The 23929-nt window shown below is 55.4% G+C and overlaps 1 protein-coding gene across 3 annotated transcripts in view; it reads left to right on the top strand.

Moving 5' to 3' along the window:
- PPP2R5C (protein phosphatase 2 regulatory subunit B'gamma) overlaps positions 1-23929 on the top strand; it is a 153961-nt gene that overhangs the window by 103664 nt on the left and 26368 nt on the right. For all 3 annotated transcript variants that reach the window (XM_063948632.1, XM_063948634.1, XM_063948633.1), the window contains 9 exons: positions 2225-2424; positions 4917-5027; positions 5706-5798; positions 5879-6009; positions 7044-7103; positions 7728-7836; positions 9419-9472; positions 20049-20219; positions 20993-21120. In XM_063948632.1, coding sequence (XP_063804702.1) covers positions 2225-2424; positions 4917-5027; positions 5706-5798; positions 5879-6009; positions 7044-7103; positions 7728-7836; positions 9419-9472; positions 20049-20219; positions 20993-21120 — 1057 coding nt within the window. The remainder of the gene's footprint in view (positions 1-2224; positions 2425-4916; positions 5028-5705; positions 5799-5878; positions 6010-7043; positions 7104-7727; positions 7837-9418; positions 9473-20048; positions 20220-20992; positions 21121-23929) is intronic.

Raw genomic sequence — 23929 nt, 5'->3', positions numbered from 1 at the left:
AAAGAACTAGCTTCAGTCCCTGAAGTTCAGACGTTTGTAAAAGGGGTACTGCATATACAGCCTCCTTTTGTGCCTCCAGTGGCACTTTGGGATCTCAATGTAGTTTTGGGTTCCAAAAGTCACATTGGTTTGAACCACTTAAATCTGTGGAGTTACAATATCTCACATGGAAAGTGGTCATGCTGTTGGCCCTGGCCTGGGCCAGGCGCGTGTCAGAATTGGCGGCTTTATCCTGAAAAAGCCCTTATCTGATGTTCCATTCGGACAGGGCGAAATTGAGGACTCGTCCTCAGTTTCTCCCTAAGGTGGTTTCAGCGTTTCACCTGAACCAACCTATTTGTGGTGCCTGCGGCTACTAGGGACTTGGAGGACTCCAAGTTGCTGGACGTAGTCAGGGCCCTGAAAATATATGTTTCCAGGACGGCTGGAGTCAGAAAATCTGACTCGCTGTTTATCCTGTATGCACCCAACAAGCTGGGTGCTCCTGCTTCTAAGCAGACGATTGCTCGTTGGATTTGTAGTACAATTCAGCTTGCACATTCTGTGGCAGGCCTGCCACAGCCAAAATCTGTAAAAGCCCATTCCACACGGAAAGTGGGCTCATCTTGGGCGGCTGCCCGAGGGGTCTCGGCTTTACAACTTTGCCGAGCTGCTACTTGGTCAGGGGCAAACACGTTTGCTAAATTCTACAAATTTGATACCCTGGCTGAGGAGGACCTGGAGTTCTCTCATTCGGTGCTGCAGAGTCATCCGCACTCTCCCGCCCGTTTGGGAGCTTTGGTATAATCCCCATGGTCCTTTCGGAGTCCCCAGCATCCACTAGGACGTTAGAGAAAATAAGAATTTACTTACCGATAATTCTATTTCTCATAGTCCGTAGTGGATGCTGGGCGCCCATCCCAAGTGCGGATTGTCTGCATTACTTGTACATAGTTATTGTTACAAAAATCGGGTTTTTTGTTGTTGTGAGCCATCTTTTCAGAGGCTCCTTCTGTTATCATGCTGTTAACTGGGTTCAGATCACAAGTTATACGGTGTGATTGGTATGGCTGGTAAGAGTCTTACCCGGGATTCAAGATCCTTCCTTATTGTGTACGCTCGTCCGGGCACAGTATCCTAACTGAGGCTTGGAGGAGGGTCATAGGGGGAGGAGCCAGTGCACACCAGATAGTCCTAAAGCTTTCTTTAGATGTGCCCAGTCTCCTGCGGAGCCGCTATTCCCCATGGTCCTTTCGGAGTCCCCAGCATCCACTACGGACTATGAGAAATAGAATTATCGGTAAGTAAATTCTTATTATTAAAACAAAAAAGAAACAGTATAGATACAAACAATCAGATTCAGATTAACTTTCTCTCACAATATTACTATCCCTATATGGATAGACAGAGATTAATCAGAGTTCACCTTTTTGCTGTTTACAACTCACACTTAGAAATCCAAGCAGCACTTAAAAAAGACAAGCCTTTACTAAGCCTGGAGAGGTGATAACGCACCAGCCGGTCATTATGGGTTAGGAAAATGGCAGGAGCTGACTGGCTGCTGCGTTCTCTTCTCCAGGCTTAGTACATCTGCCCCCTGGAGTCCTGATCTCGCTGAGCTTGGTCAGACAGAACGGATCATGGACGTGGGCAGGGAAGTGTACGGAGGAAGTAATGTGCACTGGTGACAGTGCTCGGAGGGGTCGCTGGGTGGGCAGAGAGCACATCAGATGGTTATAAGGTATGGACTGTATGCAGAGGGCTCAGGAGTGGAGGCGGACAGTAACACTGGGTACACACTAGAAAACATATCGTACACTATATCGTCAACGATACTCGCTCCTGCGGTTTGCTTGCCACATCGCCGGTCTGCTGTACATGCAGCTCAATCTGGCGATGTCGCAAGTGCCGCCATGCTGTCGTACGCCCACCATGCCGGGTCTTGTCGCCATCTATATCGCTGGGTACAGATCGTCTGACAGCAGGGGGTCAGTGCCGGAGAGGGTGGGGTCAGTGCCGGAGAGGGTGGGGTCAGTGCCGGAGAGGGTGGGGTCAGTGCCGGAAAGGGTGGGGTCAGTGCCGGAGAGGACGTGGTCAGCACGGGAGAGGGCGGGGTCAGTGCCGGAGAGGTTGGCGGTGTAAGAGGCAGTGCAGCGGCTGATGGCTGTATATGCGAGTGTGAATGTGTATATTGTGTTGTATAGGCATTATGGATCCTATTCTGACATCTTCTCCTGATCCTCAGATGTTCCTCCAGCCGAGCAAGAAAAGTTATTTGTCCAGAAGCTGCGCCAGTGCTGTGTCCTATTTGACTTTGTTTCGGACCCGTTAAGTGACCTGAAATGGAAGGAGGTGAAACGGGCGGCCCTGAGCGAGATGGTAGAATATATAACGCACAATCGCAATGTCATCACAGAGCCCATCTACCCAGAGGTCGTCCACATGGTGAGTCCTGCCCTTGCAGCATGAGTGGGTCACAGTCAGCAACACTGGAGGTTACCGCCGGCAAATCCAGCGCTACTGGCGTCTCAGACTAATGCTGGCAAATGTCTCCTGACATTTCATTGTGCTGTGGGCCAATAGCCGTAAAATGGTCCATGTAGCCAGTACTGCTCCACGTGATACAGAGATCTCTGCAGCACATTCATGCACCATCTCTGTGGCTGTACTATGCGTCCTGTGTAGTTGTGCTATGGGCCAATAGCAGTAAGAGGGTCCATGTAGTCAGTATTGCTCCACGCGATACAGAGATCCCTGCAGCACGTTCATGCACCATCTCTGTGGCTGTACTATGCGGAGGGTGTCCTGTATAGTTGTGCTATGGGCCAATAGCAGTAAGAGGGTCCATGTAGCCAGTATTGCTCCACGCGATACAGAGATCCCTGCAGCACGTTCATGCACCATCTCTGTGGCTGTACTATGCGGGGGTGTCCTGTGTAGTTGTGCTATGGGCCAATAGCAGTAAGAGGGTCCATGTAGTCAGTATTGCTCCGCGCGATACAGAGATCTCTGCAGCACATTCATGCACCATCTCTGTGGCTGTACTATGCGGAGGGTGTCCTGTATAGTTGTGCTATGGGCCAATAGCAGTAAGAGGGTCCATGTAGTCAGTATTGCTCCACGCGATACAGAGATCCCTGCAGCACGTTCATGCACCATCTCTGTGGCTGTCTTGTACTATGCGGGGGTGTCCTGTGTAGTGTAGTTTGGGAGGTTATTGTCTGCCTCTTCTGTGACACACACGCACTGCATCATTGTTAGGGATAAAGGGGTCTATTCATGCAGCAGTGATGAGGGTGGAGAAGTTGCCCATGGCAACCAATCAGTGTTAAGATAACATAAAATGCATTCTATAAAATTATACGTAGCAGCTGATTGGTTGCCACGGGCAACTTCTCCACACTCTGGGGTCTATTTATGAAGCAGTGAAGAGTGTGGAGAAGTTGCCCGTGGCAACCAATCGGCTGCTACATGTAATTTTATAGAATGCATTTTATAAGTTATCTTAACAGTGATTGGTTGCCATGGGCAACTTCACCACACTCTTCACTGCTTCATGAATAGATCCCAAAGTGTAAATTCCAGAGCCTGGTTCTAAGCATCTGCAGCATGGCGTGTTTCATGCTGAACATTTGTATATAAAACTTGGCCAGAATATTTCTGTTATCTTAGAATAGTATTTCCCAAACGCAGTCCTCAAGGCATACTAACAGGCCAGGGCTTAAGAATATCCATGGTTTTACTATCTTATAAGTAATAATAATACAGCCAGAATCCCCTGTATCTAAAATTGCAGAGTATTGTGGGATATTCTGAGCGTGACTGACACCTAGTGTACTGACTTCATTTCATGCACAAAAAAAAGACCTTCTGTCTGTGTAATGTGTAGGAGAGATGCGTTCTGTATGTAGACCTGGGACCCATTTCCAGGGTATGTCATTGTGCTATGCTAATATTCTCCCGTATCCAACATTCTGCTGGTCCCAGCATTACAGAGACGCCTCTAGTAGTGTCTATTAGCTTTATCTATCGTCATCATTATTTCATCTATCATATATCTAATGACATCATTTATTACCAGTGCGCTCACATTCTGCCGCGCTTTACAGAGAATAGTCCTGACCCAGGGAGCTTACAGTCTGCACATGCGGTAGGGGATGTAGACACGTACGCTAGGGCTATAATCTACCAGTATGTCTGAATAGTGGGAGGAAGCCGGAGAAGTTGCCCACAGCCCCAATGCTAGATAAGTGACGGAGCTGATGGGGTGCTGTAACGCCTCCACTGTCTTCATGGCGTGATACGTCTCACACGCACTCATCCTGCAGCCCCCCAATAGCACACTGGCAGCTGAGTGAGCCCAGTTCCATACCCTCCAACATTTTACACACAAAACCCGGTACAAATTAGGAAAGTGGGCGTGGTCACATGTAAAGGGGTGTGGTCACGCCCATTTTCCTTTTTGGCAGGTACAGTCGGAGGGTATGCAGTTCCGCTCAGGATTTCTAGTGACTGCAGGGTATGACCTCCCTCAGGTACAGAGGGACTTGCCACATTGCGGCAGCTCCAGGTATAATGCATAGTAGCCAGTTTCACCACTCAGTAGCCCTGTCTGACACCAGGGTAAGTGCCACGCGGTATAGCCCTGAGGGTGCACGTATTGCTTTCCTTGCAGTTCCTGAGTCCGCGGCGTGGCTGAGAGAATCTGCTCCTCAGTATACGCGATTTCTCTAAATCTCCAGAGTAAAGAGAGAAAACCAGGAATCATCGTCTGTGGCTCTTCCAGGTAAAGTATTCTTCATTACCCAGGCGTGATAAGAGAAGGTTCTCCAGCTTTCCCATGTACCGGGTTCCTCTGGCGGTAGCTGTCCAGCGCCTGTAAGAACCGCGTGTGCTCGTCTCTCGCCGTACTTATACATGATTGTTTTCTTTCTCAGTTTGCCGTGAACATGTTCCGGACGCTGCCGCCATCTTCCAATCCTACAGGTGCTGAGTTTGACCCAGAGGAAGATGAGCCAACGTTAGAGGCGGCCTGGCCACATTTGCAGGTATTGTCCCTGCGTCCGGTAACCGTATACGCGTGTAATGGCCAGTAGTGGGCAGCAGAGATATTGTGCTAGTCATCGCACACACACAAGTGATGGGGCACATTGTTGGGGTGTCACAGGTATCTCCTGTGGCTTCTGCTATGAGGGTGGGCACACTAATCGTGGAGAATCATTCAGACCCAGAGCAGCGCTGAGCCGTACTCATGACAACCGCGCTGGTTCATTTGCTGTGAGAACACATAAGACTGGACCCAGGTGATTATTAGTGGGCACACGTGGGATGCAGGCAGGTTCTGTGTCCCCTGCACTGGAGCCGGCTGTTAGGCAGTGCGGGGTGATTACCCAGTTTGGTTGTGCTGTAGCGTCACTGTATTTCTGCGCACAACACCTGCAGGCGTTCTGCGGTCAATACCTAATACAGCACTTCACTAAAGCACCTGGTGAACTAATGGGCTCAGCACACCCAGTGACAGCTAGCATCATGCCAAAGCAGCTACAGTAAAGACTTATTATTTAATTTCTGCAGCAGGGGACATAGGGTTTCCACAGGGAAACATCGGGGCGTAGAGATGGATCTGGATCCAGGGCACCAACAGGTTAAATAAACAGAAGATATGTGTAAGTGCCATGTGCGCTGAGCCACGTGTGTAACATCACGGTTATTGTGTGTGTCCTCAGCTGGTATACGAGTTCTTCTTGCGGTTCCTGGAGTCTCCGGATTTCCAACCCAATGTGGCCAAGAAGTATATTGATCAGAAGTTTGTTCTGCAGGTAGTTTTTCCTTCTATGTTCTGTTTATTTTAGTCCTATAAATTGCCAGAGCGTTTCCTAATCCTGTATCTTGTAATTAGCTGTTGGAGCTCTTTGACAGTGAAGACCCCAGAGAGAGAGACTTCCTGAAGACGACTCTGCACCGGATCTACGGGAAGTTTTTAGGCCTCCGAGCCTACATCAGGAAACAAATCAATAATATATTTTATAGGTAAGTGCGGCGCATGAGGGGGCGGCAGCACAATGGCAGCCCTCGTAGGTTCTGCTGCTGCTTCTGTTGTCAAATCCAGTCATTATAGTTACTCACTAACCCTAACCAGAGACAAAGGAGGGGCGGATTCCATTCCGAGCCAAGGGTGCCAACTGCCATTGTCGAGGCGTTAAACACTGGCACCGCATCTCGCACCCTTCACCCGCCTGGCCGAATCACGGATTTGCAGAAAATTACTCATTGCCCTACGGGGCTGCACACACTTTGGAGTGAGATCGGGCTTTCATACAGTACGGCTACTGCCGGGCGAGATCCTTCGGGTCGTAGTGCAGCGTGCTGGCGGAGAGCACTCGCATGGGACGGTATAATTCTCAGCCTCCAGCCGCTGGTACAGAATGTTCTCTGGTAATGACTGTTTCACACCTAATTAATGGCACTGATCATATGTCTTGTCTGAGACGACAATGCATTCGCAGGTGTTTAATGACTGATGCTCATTTCATCTGTTCCTTGCAGATGGTTGCTCCTACATAAGTGATGTGCTTTCACAGTGTTCTAGATTGTAGAGGCTGAAATCCCTGCTGCTTCTGTAATAGCGGTGCCTTTGTACCGATGTATAGCGGAGGTTCTCTGTACGCCGCCCTCTTGCAGAGGATATTATTGGCATCGGAAACGTGGTCTATAAAGGGAACAAGAGGTTTTGGGATTGGTCTTTTTATTTTTGTGCAGTTGTGTGTTTGGGTGTTGTCGCACTAGCTACACACAGATGTATAAGTGTAATTCCCGGTCCTGTACAGAAGTGTGTGCCCATTGCATCTCTGATACTCTGGCCTGACCTGTCACTGCTCTCCTGTGTCCCATGTCCGCTCTAATGGAAACATTCTCTCATATTCTCTCTCCATGACATCACCAGTCTATTGGAACGCCTCGTTATTCTCCCTATAGAAACGTGTGGTCCAGTCGCTGAAACACGATACGTAAGACCGCTCTGGGCCGTCAGACAATCATGTATCTGCTGTCTTGTGTTCCGGCAGGTTTATTTATGAAACAGAACACCACAACGGCATAGCTGAGCTTCTGGAAATCCTCGGCAGGTTAGTTGTTTTATTTGTTGCATCTTCTTTCAGATCATTTGAAGCAGAGAATATATATTGTGTGTAAAGTTAAACCTGGATGTCTGGTACAGAAAACCTTCTAGCTTACAGGATGCGCGTGGAAGCTTCCACTTGTGTTTGGCTGTTTAGCATAGATATAATGAAAGGGCAGAAAGCTGGGCACCAGGTGAGTGTCTCACGGCATGACCTGTGCCCAGAGTGTAACACAGCCGGTGACAGCTCCTGGCATCGCAGTCTTACTCCTAGATAGTGGTGACATCACACACGGCCGCTGGTGCTGCTCCGTATTCTGCGGGATCCCCCAGGGAGGAATGGTTGCATGCTATAGAGGTGTGAGCAGACAGAAGTGACCTTACAGTAGCACCTGGAAGCGGATACACCGAATGTATACAGCCAGTTTCTGCGCCAGTCCTCCCGCCTCTCAGCTGTCACTGGGTATATCTGGTGTGGGACTCCTCAGTATACCACTGGCTGGAAGCGCCGCCTGGTGCGCAGATCTGCTGCTGATTTTGCGCCCTCACCCATGATAGATAAGGGAATGGTAGTAACTGTGTTTGTATTGTTATACGGGGAAATCTGTAATATTCCTCTTCTGTTTTTCAGTATAATTAATGGATTTGCCTTACCATTAAAGGAAGAGCACAAGATATTCTTATTGAAGGTGTTATTACCATTGCACAAAGTGAAGTCGCTCAGTGTCTACCATCCGCAGGTAACGGGTCTCCCCTCTCGCTGACATCCTGCAGCTACCTGTGTCTTACTAAGAACAGTACAGTCTTTGGGCTGTCTAAAGTATACGTTCCCAGCCAGAGTTACACTATAGCCAGCACTTACCTGCACCGTGATCTGTTTATCTGAGGTTACATGTGTGCGAGTTTCTGCCAGAGACCCGGGGGGAGCAGGGGCCCGGACAGAGAGACTGGGGCCCGGACAGAGAGACTGGGGGGAGGGGCCTGGACAGAGACCAACTGGGGGGAGGGGCCTGGACAGAGACCAACTGGGGGGAGGGGCCTGGACAGAGACCAACTGGGGGGAGGGGCCTGGACAGAGACCGACTGGGGGGAGGGGCCTGGACAGAGACCGACTGGGGGGAGGGGCCTGGACAGAGACCGACTGGGGGGAGGGGCCTGGACAGAGACCGACTGGGGGGAGGGGCCTGGACAGAGACCGACTGGGGGGAGGGGCCTGGACAGAGACCGACTGGGGGGAGGGGCCTGGACAGAGACCGACTGGGGGGAGGGGCCTGGACAGAGACCGACTGGGGGGAGGGGCCTGGACAGAGACCGACTGGGGGGAGGGGCCTGGACAGAGACCGACTGGGGGGAGGGGCCTGGACAGAGACCGACTGGGGGGAGGGGCCTGGACAGAGACCGACTGGGGGGAGGGGCCTGGACAGAGACCGACTGGGGGGAGGGGCCTGGACAGAGACCGACTGGGGGGAGGGGCCTGGACAGAGACCGACTGGGGGGGAGGGGCCTGGACAGAGACCGACTGGGGGGGAGGGGCCTGGACAGAGACCGACTGGGGGGGAGGGGCCTGGACAGAGACCGACTGGGGGGGAGGGGCCTGGACAGAGACCGACTGGGGGGGAGGGGCCTGGACAGAGACCGACTGGGGGGGAGGGGCCTGGACAGAGACCGACTGGGGGGGAGGGGCCTGGACAGAGACTGGGGGGGGAGGGGCCTGGACAGAGACTGGGGGGGAGGGGCCTGGACAGAGACTGGGGGGGAGGGGCCTGGACAGAGACTGGGGGGGGAGGGGCCTGGACAGAGACTGGGGGGGAGGGGCCTGGACAGAGACTGGGGGGGGAGGGGCCTGGACAGAGACTGGGGGGAGGAGGGGCCTGGACAGAGACTGGGGGGAGGAGGGGCCTGGACGGAGAGACTGACTGGGGGGGGGGGTGCCTGGACGGAGAGACTGACTTGGGGGGGGGGGGGGGGGGGAGGGGTCTGGACGGAGAGACTGACTGGGGGGGAGGAGGAGGGGCCTGGACGGAGAGACTGACTGGGGGGGGGGGGAGGGGCCTAGACGGAGAGACTGACTGGGGGGGGGGAGGAGGAGGGGCCTGGACGGAGAGACTTGGGGGAGGCCTGGACAGAGACAGACTAGGGGGAGGAGTGATAATTACATTACAAAATGTTATCTAATTATCTCATCATTATTTGATTGTGCGATGTGAAAATTGTGTTTTGTCATCCAAAAACTGTTTTTTCCTAAGGAATCCTGTTCTTCATGTTTGTATGTGTAATATGTCTATTTGTGGTTTACTAAATGTATTTGGTTTTCTTTTCTAGCTGGCATATTGTGTAGTTCAGTTCTTAGAGAAGGACAGTACCCTTACCGAACCAGTAAGTTTCCATGTTATCTTCATTTATTCATCCTAGATGACAAATAAGAATTAACAGCATCATCCTGTAGTGGGAATTACAAGCCCTTCACTAGCTCCCCTTTCACCTTCCCCCTTTCACCTTCCCCCTTTCACCTTCCCCCTTTCACCTTCCCCCTTTCACCTTCCCCCTTTCACCTTCCCCCTTTCACCTTCCCCCTTTCACCTTCCCCCTTTCACCTTCCCCCTTTCACCTTCCCCCTTTCACCTTCCCCCTTTCACCTTCCCCCTTTCACCTTCCCCCTTTCACCTTCCCCCTTTCACCTTCCCCCTTTCACCTTCCCCCTTTCACCTTCCCCCTTTCACCTTCCCCCTTCCCCCTTCCACCTTCCCCCTTCCCCCTTCCCCCTTCCCCCTTTCACCTTCCCCCTTCCCCCTTTCACCTTCCCCCTTCCCCCTTTCACCTTCCCCCTTTCACCTTCCCCCTTTCACCTTCCCCCTTTCACCTTCCCCCTTTCACCTTCCCCCTTTCACCTTCCCCCTTTCACCTTCCCGAATCCAATTCCATCTTCTCAGAACCCTCTCCCAGTCCTCTCCCAGTCCTCTCCCATTTGTATCTTGGACCTCCTCCTTCTATACTCCTACCTGTCCTCTTCGCTCCGCTAATGCATGCCGCCTCTCCTGCCTACTTATTTCCCACTCCTACCTCCAAGATTTTGCATATGCTGCTCCCTATCTCTGGAACTCTCTACCTCTCCCTGTCAGACTCTCCACCTCTCTGCAGAACTTCAAACTGGCTCTCAAGACCCAGCCAAATCTCATCCTAGCCCTCTGTCTGCCCCATCTGTGTCACCCGTCTCCCCTTTAGAATGTAAGCTTTCACAAGTAGGGCCCTCTTCCCTCATGTGCTTTTCCTCCTTTTCCTGAAACCATCTTCTACTCCAAAATCTTTTCGATGGTGACAAATCCCTCGGTTTCTGTAACTGATACGTATGTCAGTGTCGTCTGCTTCTGTAGTAATGTTTATATACCCTGTACTTGTCCTATATTAACGCCGGCTAATACACCAGTGGTAGAGAAGGGTGGTCGGTGTGTATATAATGCCGGCAGAGGGAGCTGAATAAACACCTGCTAATACACCAGTGGTAGAGAAGGGTGGTCGGTGTGTATATAATGCCGGCAGAGGGAGCTGTATAAACACCGGCTAATACACCAGTGGTAGAGAAGGGTGGTCGGTGTGTGTATAATGCCGGCAGAGGGAGCTGTATAAACACCGGCTAATACACCAGTGGTAGAGAAGGGTGGTCGGTGTGTATATAATGCCGGCAGAGGGAGCTGTATAAACACCGGCTAATACACCAGTGGTAGAGAAGGGTGGTCGGTGTGTATATAATGCCGGCAGAGGGAGCTGTATAAACACCGGCTAATACACCAGTGGTAGAGAAGGGTGGTCGGTGTGTATATAATGCCGGCAGAGGGAGCTGTATAAACACCGGCTAATACACCAGTGGTAGAGAAGGGTGGTCGGTGTGTATATAATGCCGGCAGAGGGAGCTGTATAAACACCGGCTAATACACCAGTGGTAGAGAAGGGTGGTCGGTGTGTATACAATGCCGGCAGAGGGAGCTGTATAAACACCGGCTAATACACCAGTGGTAGAGAAGGGTGGTCGGTGTGTATATAATGCCGGCAGAGGGAGCTGTATAAACACCGGCTAATACACCAGTGGTAGAGAAGGGTGGTCGGTGTGTGTATAATGCCGGCAGAGGGAGCTGTATAAACACCGGCTAATACACCAGTGGTAGAGAAGGGTGGTCGGTGTGTATATAATGCCGGCAGAGGGAGCTGTATAAACACCGGCTAATACACCAGTGGTAGAGAAGGGTGGTCGGTGTGTATATAATGCCGGCAGAGGGAGCTGTATAAACACCGGCTAATACACCAGTGGTAGAGAAGGGTGGTCGGTGTGTATATAATGCCGGCAGAGGGAGCTGTATAAACACCGGCTAATACACCAGTGGTAGAGAAGGGTGGTCGGTGTGTATATAATGCCGGCAGAGGGAGCTGTATAAACACCGGCTAATACACCAGTGGTAGAGAAGGGTGGTCGGTGTGTATATAATGCCGGCAGAGGGAGCTGTATAAACGCCGGCTAATACACCAGTGGTAGAGAAGGGTGGTCGGTGTGTATATAATGCCGGCAGAGGGAGCTGTATAAACGCCGGCTAATACACCAGTGGTAGAGAAGGGTGGTCGGTGTGTGTGTAATGCCGGCAGAGGGAGCTGTATAAACACCGGCTAATACACCAGTGGTAGAGAAGGGTGGTCGGTGTGTATATAATGCCGGCAGGGGGAGCTGTATAAACGCCGGCTAATACACCAGTGGTAGAGAAGGGTGGTCGGTGTGTATATAATGCCGGCAGAGGGAGCTGTATAAACACCGGCTAATACACCAGTGGTAGAGAAGGGTGGTCGGTGTGTATATAATGCCGGCAGAGGGAGCTGTATAAACACCGGCTAATACACCAGTGGTAGAGAAGGGTGGTCGGTGTGTATATAATGCCGGCAGAGGGAGCTGTATAAACACCGGCTAATACACCAGTGGTAGAGAAGGGTGGTTGGTGTGTGTAATGGTGGCAGAGGGAGCTGTATAAACACCGACTAATACACCAGTGGTAGAGAAGGGTGGTCGGTGTGTGTGTAATGCCGGCAGAGGGAGCTGTATAAACACCGGCTAATACACCAGTGGTAGAGAAGGGTGGTCGGTGTGTATATAATGCCGGCAGAGGGAGCTGTATAAACACCGGCTAATACACCAGTGGTAGAGAAGGGTGGTCAGTGTGTATATAATGCCGGCAGAGGGAGCTGTATAAACACCGGCTAATACACCAGTGGTAGAGAAGGGTGGTCGGTGTGTATATAATGCCGGCAGAGGGAGCTGTATAAACGCCGGCTAATACACCAGTGGTAGAGAAGGGTGGTCGGTGTGTATATAATGCCGGCAGAGGGAGCTGTATAAACACCGGCTAATACACCAATGGTAGAGAAGGGTGGTCGGTGTGTATATAATGCCGGCAGAGGGAGCTGTATAAACACCGGCTAATACACCAGTGGTAGAGAAGGGTGGTCTGTGTGTAATGGTGGCAGAGGGCGCTGTATAAACACTGGCTAATACACCAATGGTAGAGAAGGCTGGTCGGTGTGTATATAATGCCGGCAGAGGGAGCTGTATAAACACCGGCTAATACACCAGTGGTAGAGAAGGGTGGTCTGTGTGTGTAATGCCGGCAGAGGGCGCTGTATAAACACCGGCTAATACACCAGTGGTAGAGAAGGGTGGTCTGTGTGTATATAATGCCGGCAGAGGGAGCTGTATAAACACCGGCTAATACACCAGTGGTAGAGAAGGGTGGTCTGTGTGTATATAATGCCGGCAGAGGGAGCTGTATAAACACCGGCTAATACACCAGTGGTAGAGAAGGGTGGTCGGTGTGTATATAATGCCGGCAGAGGGAGCTGTATAAACACCGGCTAATACACCAATGGTAGAGAAGGCTGGTCGGTGTGTATATAATGCCGGCAGAGGGAGCTGTATAAACACCGGCTAATACACCAGTGGTAGAGAAGGGTGGTCTGTGTGTGTAATGCCGGCAGAGGGCGCTGTATAAACGCCGGCTAATACACCAGTGGTAGAGAAGGCTGGTCGGTGTGTATATAATGCCGGCAGAGGGAGCTGTATAAACACCGGCTAATACACCAGTGGTAGAGAAGGGTGGTCTGTGTGTAATGGTGGCAGAGGGCGCTGTATAAACACTGGCTAATACACCAATGGTAGAGAAGGCTGGTCGGTGTGTATATAATGCCGGCAGAGGGAGCTGTATAAACACCGGCTAATACACCAGTGGTAGAGAAGGGTGGTCTGTGTGTGTAATGCCGGCAGAGGGCGCTGTATAAACGCCGGCTAATAGCTAGCAGTTGTAAATGATTGGGTGGAGACGTGAGTGGATTCGCTCTGTGGACTATACAGAGAATGTGACGGCAGATAAGAACCATTTGGTCCCTCTAGTCTGCCCACGTAAACACATTAGGGATAATTGGCTCCTGACAACTTATCCCATCAGTATATGTTTGGAATGTGGGAGGAAACCTACGCAATATACAGACTAAGCAGCAGCATGCCGTATAGGTGGCTCTGCTGGTCCCATAGACAGCAGCCTGCTACATGTAATATGCTCCAGACGTTACGTCTAGTAACCTTGTACCCTGCCCGAATCCATCCCTGACCAGTGCTTTATTCCCCATTTCTTCCTCATCCTGCCATATTGTCTGAAGGACCAGTTCTGTACATGTCATGAGTAAGAAGCTGCAATCACACGGCGTTGTCTGCGGAAGTGTGTTATTGTGGTGGGGAGAGCTGCTCAGTGCTTTTCATGATCTGCCCAGTATCATCAGGAATCCATTCAGTGGTCATATGACCCCTGCGTCTGTGCCTCGCCTGTAAGCCTGCCCCCTCTGTCATCTCACGACCCCTGCGTCTGTGCCTCGCCTGTAAGCCTGCCCCCTCTGTCATCTCACGACCCCTGCGTCTGTGCCTCGCCTGTACGCCTGCCCCCTCTGTCATCTCACGACCCCTGCGTCTGTGCCTCGCCTGTACGCCTGCCCCCTCTGTCATCTCACGACCCCTGCGTCTGTGCCTCGCCTGTACGCCTGCCCCCTCTGTCATCTCACGACCCCTGCGTCTGTGCCTCGCCTGTACACCTGCCCCCTCTGTCATCTCACGACCCCTGCGTCTGTGCCTCGCCTGTAAGCCTGCCCCCTCTGTCATCTCACGACCCCTGCGTCTGTGCCTCGCCTGTACGCCTGCCCCCTCTGTCATCTCACGACCCCTGCGTCTGTGCCTCGCCTGTACGCCTGCCCCCTCTGTCATCTCACGACCCCTGCGTCTGTGCCTCGCCTGTAAGCCTGCCCCCTCTGTCATCTCACGACCCCTGCGTCTGTGCCTCGCCTGTACGCCTGCCCCCTCTGTCATCTCACGACCCCTGCGTCTGTGCCTCGTCTGTACGCCTGCCCCCTCTGTCATCTCACGACCCCTGCGTCTGTGCCTCGCCTGTACGCCTGCCCCCTCTGTCATCTCACGACCCCTGCGTCTGTGCCTCGCCTGTACGCCTGCCCCCTCTGTCATCTCACGACCCCTGCGTCTGTGCCTCGCCTGTAAGCCTGCCCCCTCTGTCATCTCACGACCCCTGCGTCTGTGCCTCGCCTGTAAGCCTGCCCCCTCTGTCATCTCACGACCCCTGCGTCTGTGCCTCGCCTGTACGCCTGCCCCCTCTGTCATCTCACGACCCCTGCGTCTGTGCCTCGCCTGTAAGCCTGCCCCCTCTGTCATCTCACGACCCCTGCGTCTGTGCCTCGCCTGTACGCCTGCCCCCTCTGTCATCTCACGACCCCTGCGTCTGTGCCTCGCCTGTACGCCTGCCCCCTCTGTCATCTCACGACCCCTGCGTCTGTGCCTCGCCTGTAAGCCTGCCCCCTCTGTCATCTCACGACCCCTGCGTCTGTGCCTCGCCTGTACGCCTGCCCCCTCTGTCATCTCACGACCCCTGCGTCTGTGCCTCGTCTGTACGCCTGCCCCCTCTGTCATCTCACGACCCCTGCGTCTGTGCCTCGCCTGTACGCCTGCCCCCTCTGTCATCTCACGACCCCTGCGTCTGTGCCTCGCCTGTACGCCTGCCCCCTCTGTCATCTCACGACCCCTGCGTCTGTGCCTCGCCTGTAAGCCTGCCCCCTCTGTCATCTCACGACCCCTGCGTCTGTGCCTCGCCTGTAAGCCTGCCCCCTCTGTCATCTCACGACCCCTGCGTCTGTGCCTCGCCTGTACGCCTGCCCCCTCTGTCATCTCACGACCCCTGCGTCTGTGCCTCGCCTGTACGCCTGCCCCCTCTGTCATCTCACGACCCCTGCGTCTGTGCCTCGCCTGTACGCCTGCCCCCTCTGTCATCTCACGACCCCTGCGTCTGTGCCTCGCCTGTAAGCCTGCCCCCTCTGTCATCTCACGACCCCTGCGTCTGTGCCTCGCCTGTAAGCCTGCCCCCTCTGTCATCTCACGACCCCTGCGTCTGTGCCTCGCCTGTACGCCTGCCCCCTCTGTCATCTCACGACCCCTGCGTCTGTGCCTCGCCTGTACGCCTGCCCCCTCTGTCATCTCACGACCCCTGCGTCTGTGCCTCGCCTGTACGCCTGCCCCCTCTGTCATCTCACGACCCCTGCGTCTGTGCCTCGCCTGTACACCTGCCCCCTCTGTCATCTCACGACCCCTGCGTCTGTGCCTCGCCTGTAAGCCTGCCCCCTCTGTCATCTCACGACCCCTGCGTCTGTGCCTCGCCTGTACGCCTACCCCCTCTGTCATCTCACGACCCCTGCGTCTGTGCCTCGCCTGTAAGCCTGCCCCCTCTGTCATCTCACGACCCCTGCGTCTGTGCCTCGTCTGTACGCCTGCCCCCTCTGTCATCTCACGACCCCTGCGTCTGTGCCTCGTCTGTACGCCTGCCCCCTCTGTCATCTCACGACCCCTGCGTCTGTGCCTCGCCTGTAAGCCTGCCCCCTCTGTCATCTCACGACCCCTGCGTCTGTGCCTCGCCTGTAAGCCTGCCCCCTCTGTCATCTCACGACCCCTGCGTCTGTGCCTCGCCTGTAAGCCTGCCCCCTCTGTCATCTCACGACCCCTGCGTCTGTGCCTCGCCTGTACGCCTGCCCCCTCTGTCATCTCACGACCCCTGCGTCTGTGCCTCGCCTGTACGCCTGCCCCCTCTGTCATCTCACGACCCCTGCGTCTGTGCCTCGCCTGTACGCCTGCCCCCTCTGTCATCTCACGACCCCTGCGTCTGTGCCTCGCCTGTAAGCCTGCCCCCTCTGTCATCTCACGACCCCTGCGTCTGTGCCTCGCCTGTAAGCCTGCCCCCTCTGTCATCTCACGACCCCTGCGTCTGTGCCTCGCCTGTACGCCTGCCCCCTCTGTCATCTCACGACCCCTGCGTCTGTGCCTCGCCTGTACGCCTGCCCCCTCTGTCATCTCACGACCCCTGCGTCTGTGCCTCGCCTGTACGCCTGCCCCCTCTGTCATCTCACGACCCCTGCGTCTGTGCCTCGCCTGTACACCTGCCCCCTCTGTCATCTCACGACCCCTGCGTCTGTGCCTCGCCTGTAAGCCTGCCCCCTCTGTCATCTCACGACCCCTGCGTCTGTGCCTCGCCTGTACGCCTGCCCCCTCTGTCATCTCACGACCCCTGCGTCTGTGCCTCGCCTGTACGCCTGCCCCCTCTGTCATCTCACGACCCCTGCGTCTGTGCCTCGCCTGTAAGCCTGCCCCCTCTGTCATCTCACGACCCCTGCGTCTGTGCCTCGCCTGTACGCCTGCCCCCTCTGTCATCTCACGACCCCTGCGTCTGTGCCTCGCCTGTACGCCTGCCCCCTCTGTCATCTCACGACCCCTGCGTCTGTGCCTCGCCTGTACGCCTGCCCCCTCTGTCATCTCACGACCCCTGCGTCTGTGCCTCGCCTGTACGCCTGCCCCCTCTGTCATCTCACGACCCCTGCGTCTGTGCCTCGTCTGTACGCCTGCCCCCTCTGTCATCTCACGACCCCTGCGTCTGTGCCTCGCCTGTAAGCCTGCCCCCTCTGTCATCTCACGACCCCTGCGTCTGTGCCTCGCCTGTACGCCTGCCCCCTCTGTCATCTCACGACCCCTGCGTCTGTGCCTCGCCTGTACGCCTGCCCCCTCTGTCATCTCACGACCCCTGCGTCTGTGCCTCGCCTGTACGCCTGCCCCCTCTGTCATCTCACGACCCCTGCGTCTGTGCCTCGCCTGTAAGCCTGCCCCCTCTGTCATCTCACGACCCCTGCGTCTGTGCCTCGTCTGTACGCCTACCCCCTCTGTCATCTCACGACCCCTGCGTCTGTGCCTCGCCTGTACGCCTGCCCCCTCTGTCATCTCACGACCCCTGCGTCTGTGCCTCGTCTGTACGCCTGCCCCCTCTGTCATCTCACGACCCCTGCGTCTGTGCCTCGCCTGTACGCCTGCCCCCTCTGTCATCTCACGACCCCTGCGTCTGTGCCTCGCCTGTAAGCCTGCCCCCTCTGTCATCTCACGACCCCCTGCGTCTGTGCCTCGTCTGTACGCCTGCCCCCTCTGTCATCTCACGACCCCTGCGTCTGTGCCTCGCCTGTACGCCTGCCCCCTCTGTCATCTCACGACCCCTGCGTCTGTGCCTCGCCTGTACGCCTGCCCCCTCTGTCATCTCACGACCCCTGCGTCTGTGCCTCGCCTGTAAGCCTGCCCCCTCTGTCATCTCACGACCCCTGCGTCTGTGCCTCGCCTGTAAGCCTGCCCCCTCTGTCATCTCACGACCCCTGCGTCTGTGCCTCGCCTGTACGCCTGCCCCCTCTGTCATCTCACGACCCCTGCGTCTGTGCCTCGCCTGTACGCCTGCCCCCTCTGTCATCTCACGACCCCTGCGTCTGTGCCTCGCCTGTACGCCTGCCCCCTCTGTCATCTCACGACCCCTGCGTCTGTGCCTCGCCTGTAAGCCTGCCCCCTCTGTCATCTCACGACCCCTGCGTCTGTGCCTCGCCTGTACGCCTGCCCCCTCTGTCATCTCACGACCCCTGCGTCTGTGCCTCGCCTGTACGCCTGCCCCCTCTGTCATCTCACGACCCCTGCGTCTGTGCCTCGCCTGTACGCCTGCCCCCTCTGTCATCTCACGACCCCTGCGTCTGTGCCTCGCCTGTACGCCTGCCCCCTCTGTCATCTCACGACCCCTGCGTCTGTGCCTCGCCTGTACGCCTGCCCCCTCTGTCATCTCACGACCCCTGCGTCTGTGCCTCGCCTGTAAGCCTGCCCCCTCTGTCATCTCACGACCCCTGCGTCTGTGCCTCGTCTGTACGCCTGCCCCCTCTGTCATCTCACGACCCCTGCGTCTGTGCCTCGCCTGTAAGCCTGCCCCCTCTGTCATCTCACGACCCCTGCGTCTGTGCCTCGCCTGTAAGCCTGCCCCCTCTGTCATCTCACGACCCCTGCGTCTGTGCCTCGCCTGTAAGCCTGCCCCCTCTGTCATCTCACGACCCCTGCGTCTGTGCCTCGCCTGTACGCCTGCCCCCTCTGTCATCTCACGACCCCTGCGTCTGTGCCTCGCCTGTACGCCTGCCCCCTCTGTCATCTCACGACCCCTGCGTCTGTGCCTCGCCTGTACGCCTGCCCCCTCTGTCATCTCACGACCCCTGCGTCTGTGCCTCGCCTGTAAGCCTGCCCCCTCTGTCATCTCACGACCCCTGCGTCTGTGCCTCGCCTGTACGCCTGCCCCCTCTGTCATCTCACGACCCCTGCGTCTGTGCCTCGCCTGTACGCCTGCCCCCTCTGTCATCTCACGACCCCTGCGTCTGTGCCTCGCCTGTACGCCTGCCCCCTCTGTCATCTCACGACCCCTGCGTCTGTGCCTCGCCTGTACGCCTGCCCCCTCTGTCATCTCACGACCCCTGCGTCTGTGCCTCGCCTGTACGCCTGCCCCCTCTGTCATCTCACGACCCCTGCGTCTGTGCCTCGCCTGTACGCCTGCCCCCTCTGTCATCTCACGACCCCTGCGTCTGTGCCTCGCCTGTACGCCTGCCCCCTCTGTCATCTCACGACCCCTGCGTCTGTGCCTCGCCTGTACGCCTGCCCCCTCTGTCATCTCACGACCCCTGCGTCTGTGCCTCGCCTGTACGCCTGCCCCCTCTGTCATCTCACGACCCCTGCGTCTGTGCCTCGCCTGTACGCCTGCCCCCTCTGTCATCTCACGACCCCTGCGTCTGTGCCTCGCCTGTACGCCTGCCCCCTCTGTCATCTCACGACCCCTGCGTCTGTGCCTCGCCTGTACGCCTGCCCCCTCTGTCATCTCACGACCCCTGCGTCTGTGCCTCGCCTGTACGCCTGCCCCCTCTGTCCTCTCACATAATATAGTATTACGTGGTTCTGATATAAGTGTGTGTTGTACAACCGATGTCGCCTATATGTGTAAGTGTTTTCTAGGCACTGTCCATTCAGTGTAAAGCTCCTGTAAACTGTACTCACACCAGGTTATATTCCCCCTCGGGTGTTGGCGTGGACCCTCCACCCGAGTGGGAACACCGGGCTTTTGTTGGGATTACGACTGACATTTCGCCGGCGGTCAGGATTGCAGTGTCTGTTTGCTGAATGATGGGATCCCGGCATCCGGTATAGTAACCGCATCCCCTCATGCCCTGTGTCGGCACCCGTCGGGCACTGTGTTGCCATACAGCATCAGGACCTTATAGCAGTCGCCCGGTGCTTGCGTTCTGGACACCGCTGGACGTTTGCAGACTTTCCGTTGATTTCCTTAGGGCAGGTTTATAGCATTACCATCGCTGCGATCTGTACGTCACTGAGAGGCTTACCTATATTTTGTAGCCAAGCCTGAATATATGTCATTTATTATGTTTCTTTGCCTGTGGATGGGTGTCGTCATTAATAATAGACTGTGGAATCCTGGGAGTCTCCCATCCGGGGCTGAGGCATACAGTAATGGTGCTCGCTCTTCCTCTGCAGGTGGTCATGGCGCTGCTGAAGTATTGGCCGAAGACGCACAGTCCTAAGGAAGTTATGTTTCTGAATGAGCTAGAGGAAATTCTAGATGTCATAGAGCCGTCCGAGTTTGTGAAGGTCATGGAACCACTTTTCCGACAGCTAGCCAAGTGCGTCTCCAGCCCACACTTCCAGGTACGTTGTCTGTCCTAACGCTGGCATGGGTGTATATAGTAACACTTCTGATTACACTGGCAGGCCTCTGTGTCTTGTAGTTACACAGCTCGTACACCACAAGGTGACATCACAGTGCAGGAAATACACCGCACATTTCATTCTGTGTGATTAGTCTCTTATGGGCGATATTTCCATCGTGTTACTGAAGAATACTTGCTCTGGTGGATGCTGTTCTTACTGGGATACATTTGGGGAAAGTTGCTACAGGTATCTTTCCAGCACTTGTGTAGTAAGTCAGTGAGTGATCCTGGACTGCGTGTGCCTGACAACCAGCGCAGATTCAGGATCGGAACTGCCAGACGTAGCCCATAGGGGTGTCATTTATAGGACTGTGTGTACACGTGTGTTCCTGATGAAACCTTAAAACCAGGCAGGAGAAAGTGTTACTCACTACTATGGTGTGCTGGGTAACTGTTCACCGTGGGGTCGTCATTATAACCAAACCCCATGGCTGCCTTAAAGTGCGCAGGTTATTTCTGGTAGTGTACCATATGAGTCTGTTACCTTTCTACAGTGATCTGTAAAACACTAGGAAGGCTACGGAGACTTTGTTTTCTCTGCATATTTGCACTGGTTGTGAATCAGTGATACATTCCCCTCTATTGTCCGATGATCATGTAAAATTGTTACAGCCCGTCTTACACTTACCAAACAGCAACACCGGCGCAAGCTGTGGCCTGGCTGCAGGAAGATGCTGATTATTAATGCTCCTTTATTCTGCTGTATTTCAGGTGGCGGAGAGAGCCTTGTACTATTGGAATAATGAGTATATCATGAGCTTAATCAGTGATAATGCAGCTAAAATCCTTCCCATTATGTTCCCATCCTTGTACCGAAACTCCAAGACACATTGGAACAAGTAAGAAGATGATTTTCTATTTCTGTGCAGTATTCCTCCCAAAGTGACCGTGAGAGAACTCGCGTGTCCTAGATAACTAAACATGCAATGTACATGTGTGTATATGAATAGACTGTGTAGGAGCTGCTGATGTCTGCGGAGTTTGGCAGGAGGGCAGTGAGATCAGGCAGAGGTGTCTGAAGAGTTTGGCAGGAGGGCAGTGAGATCAGGCAGAGGCGTCGGGAGTTTGGCAGGAGGGCAGTGAGATCAGGCAGAGGCGTCTGGGGAGTTTGGCAGGAGGGCAGTGAGATCAGGCAGATGTCAGGGGAGTTTGGCAGAGGGGCAGTGAGATCAGACGGAGGCGTCTGGGGAGTTTGGCAGAGGGGCAGTGAGATCAGACGGAGGCGTCTGGGGAGTTTGGCAGGAGGGCAGTGAGATCAGACAGAGGCGTCCCAGGAGTTTGGAAGGAGGGCAGTGAGATCAGGCAGAGGTGTCTGGGGAGTTTGGCAGGAGGGCAGTGAGATCAGACAGAGATGTCTGGGGAGTTTGGCAGGAGGGCAGTGAGATCAGGCAGAGGCGTCCCGTGAGTTTGGCAGAGGGGCAGTGAGATCAGGCAGAGGCGTCTGGGGAGTTTGGCAGGAGGGCAGTGAGATCAGGCAGAGGCGTCTGGGGAGTTTGGCAGGAGGGCAGTGAGATCAGACAGAGATGTCTGGGGAGTTTGAAAGGAGGGCAGTGAGATCAGGCAGAGGCGTCGGGAGTTTGGCAGGAGGGCAGTGAGATCAGGCAGAGGTGTCTGGGGAGTTTGGCAGGAGGGCAGTGAGATCAGGCAGAGGCGTCAGGGGAGTTTGGCAGGAGGGCAGTGAGATCAGGCAGAGGTGTCTGGGGAGTTTGGCAGGAGGGCAGTGAGATCAGGCAGAGATGTCAGGGGAGTTTGGCAGGAGGGCAGTGAGATCAGACAGAGATGTCTGGGGAGTTTGGCAGGAGGGCAGTGAGATCAGGCAGAGGCGTCCCGTGAGTTTGGCAGAGGGGCAGTGAGATCAGACAGAGGTGTCTGGGGAGTTTGGCAGGAGGGCAGTGAGATCAGGCAGAGGCGTCAGGGGAGTTTGGCAGGAGGGCAGTGAGATCAGGCAGAGGTGTCAGGGGAATTTGGCAGGAGGGCAGTGAGATCAGACAGGCGTCCCGGGAGTTTGGCAGGAGGGCAGTGAGATCAGACAGAGGCGTCCCGAGAGTTTGGCAGGAGGGCAGTGAGATCAGACAGAGGCGTCCCGGGAGTTTGGCAGGAGGGCAGTGAGATCAGGCAGAGGCGTCCCGGGAGTTTGGCAGGAGGGCAGTGAGATCAGACAGAGGCGTCCCGGGAGTTTGGCAGGAGGGCAGTGAGATCAGGCAGAGGCGTCCCGGGAGTTTGGCAGAGGGGCAGTGAGGTCAGGCAGAGGCGTCGGGAGTTTGGCAGGAGGGCAGTGAGATCAGGCAGAGGCGTCTGGGGAGTTTGGCAGGAGGGCAGTGAGATCAGGCAGAGGCGTCCCGGGAGTTTGGCAGGAGGGCAGTGAGATCAGACAGGCGTCCCGGGAGTTTGGCAGGAGGGCAGTGAGATTAGGCAGAGGCGTCTGAGGAGTTTGGCAGGAGGGCAGTGAGATCAGACAGGCGTCCCGGGAGTTTGGCAGGAGGGCAGTGAGATCAGGCAGAGGCGTCTGAGGAGTTTGGCAGGAGGGCAGTGAGATCAGGCAGAGGCGTCCCGGGAGTTTGGAAGGAGGGCAGTGAGATCAGACAGAGGCATCCCGGGAGTTTGGAAGGAGGGCAGTGAGATCAGGCAGAGGTGTCTGGGGAGTTTGGCAGGAGGGCAGTGAGATCAGACAGAGGCGTCAGGGGAGTTTGGCAGGAGGGCAGTGAGATCAGGCAGAGGCGTCTGGGGAGTTTGGCAGGAGGGCAGTGAGATCAGACAGAGGCGTCTGGGGAGTTTGACAGGAGGGCAGTGAGATCAGGCAGAGGCGTCTGAGGAGTTTGACAGGAGGGCAGTGAGATCAGACAGAGGCGTCTGGGGAGTTTGGCAGGAGGGCAGGGAGATCAGGCAGAGGCGTCTGAGGAGTTTGACAGGAGGGCAGTGAGATCAGACAGAGGCGTCCCGGGAGTTTGGCAGGAGGGCAGTGAGATCAGGCAGAGGCGTCGGGAGTTTGGCAGGAGGGCAGTGAGATCAGGCAGAGGCGTCTGGGGAGTTAGGCAGGAGGGCAGTGAGATCAGACAGAGGCGTCAGGGGAGTTTGGCAGGAGGGCAGTGAGATCAGACAGATGTCTGGGGAGTTTGGCAGGAGGGCAGTGAGATCAGGCAGAGGTGTCAGGGGAATTTGGCAGGAGGGCAGTGAGATCAGACAGAGGCGTCAGGGGAGTTTGGCAGGAGGGCAGTGAGATCAGGCAGAGGCGTCGGGAGTTTGGCAGGAGGGCAGTGAGATCAGGCAGAGGCGTCTGGGGAGTTTGGCAGGAGGGCAGTGAGATCAGACAGAGGCGTCAGGGGAGTTTGGCAGGAGGGCAGTGAGATCAGACAGAGGTGTCTGGGGAGTTTGGCAGGAGGGCAGTGAGATCAGGCAGAGGCGTCTGGGGAGTTTGGCAGGAGGGCAGTGAGATCAGGCAGAGGCGTCAGGGGAGTTTGGCAGGAGGGCAGTGAGATCAGGCAGAGGTGTCAGGGGAGTTTGGCAGGAGGGCAGTGAGATCAGACAGAGGCGTCAGGGGAGTTTGGCAGGAGGGCAGTGAGATCAGGCAGAGGCGTCAGGGGAGTTTGGCAGGAGGGCAGTGAGATCAGGCAGAGGTGTCAGGGGAATTTGGCAGGAGGGCAGTGAGAT

The sequence above is a fragment of the Pseudophryne corroboree genome, chromosome 12 (genome assembly GCF_028390025.1).
Source record: "Pseudophryne corroboree isolate aPseCor3 chromosome 12, aPseCor3.hap2, whole genome shotgun sequence".
NCBI lineage: Eukaryota > Metazoa > Chordata > Amphibia > Anura > Myobatrachidae > Pseudophryne > Pseudophryne corroboree.
This window is presented reverse-complemented; position numbering and strand designations above follow the sequence as displayed.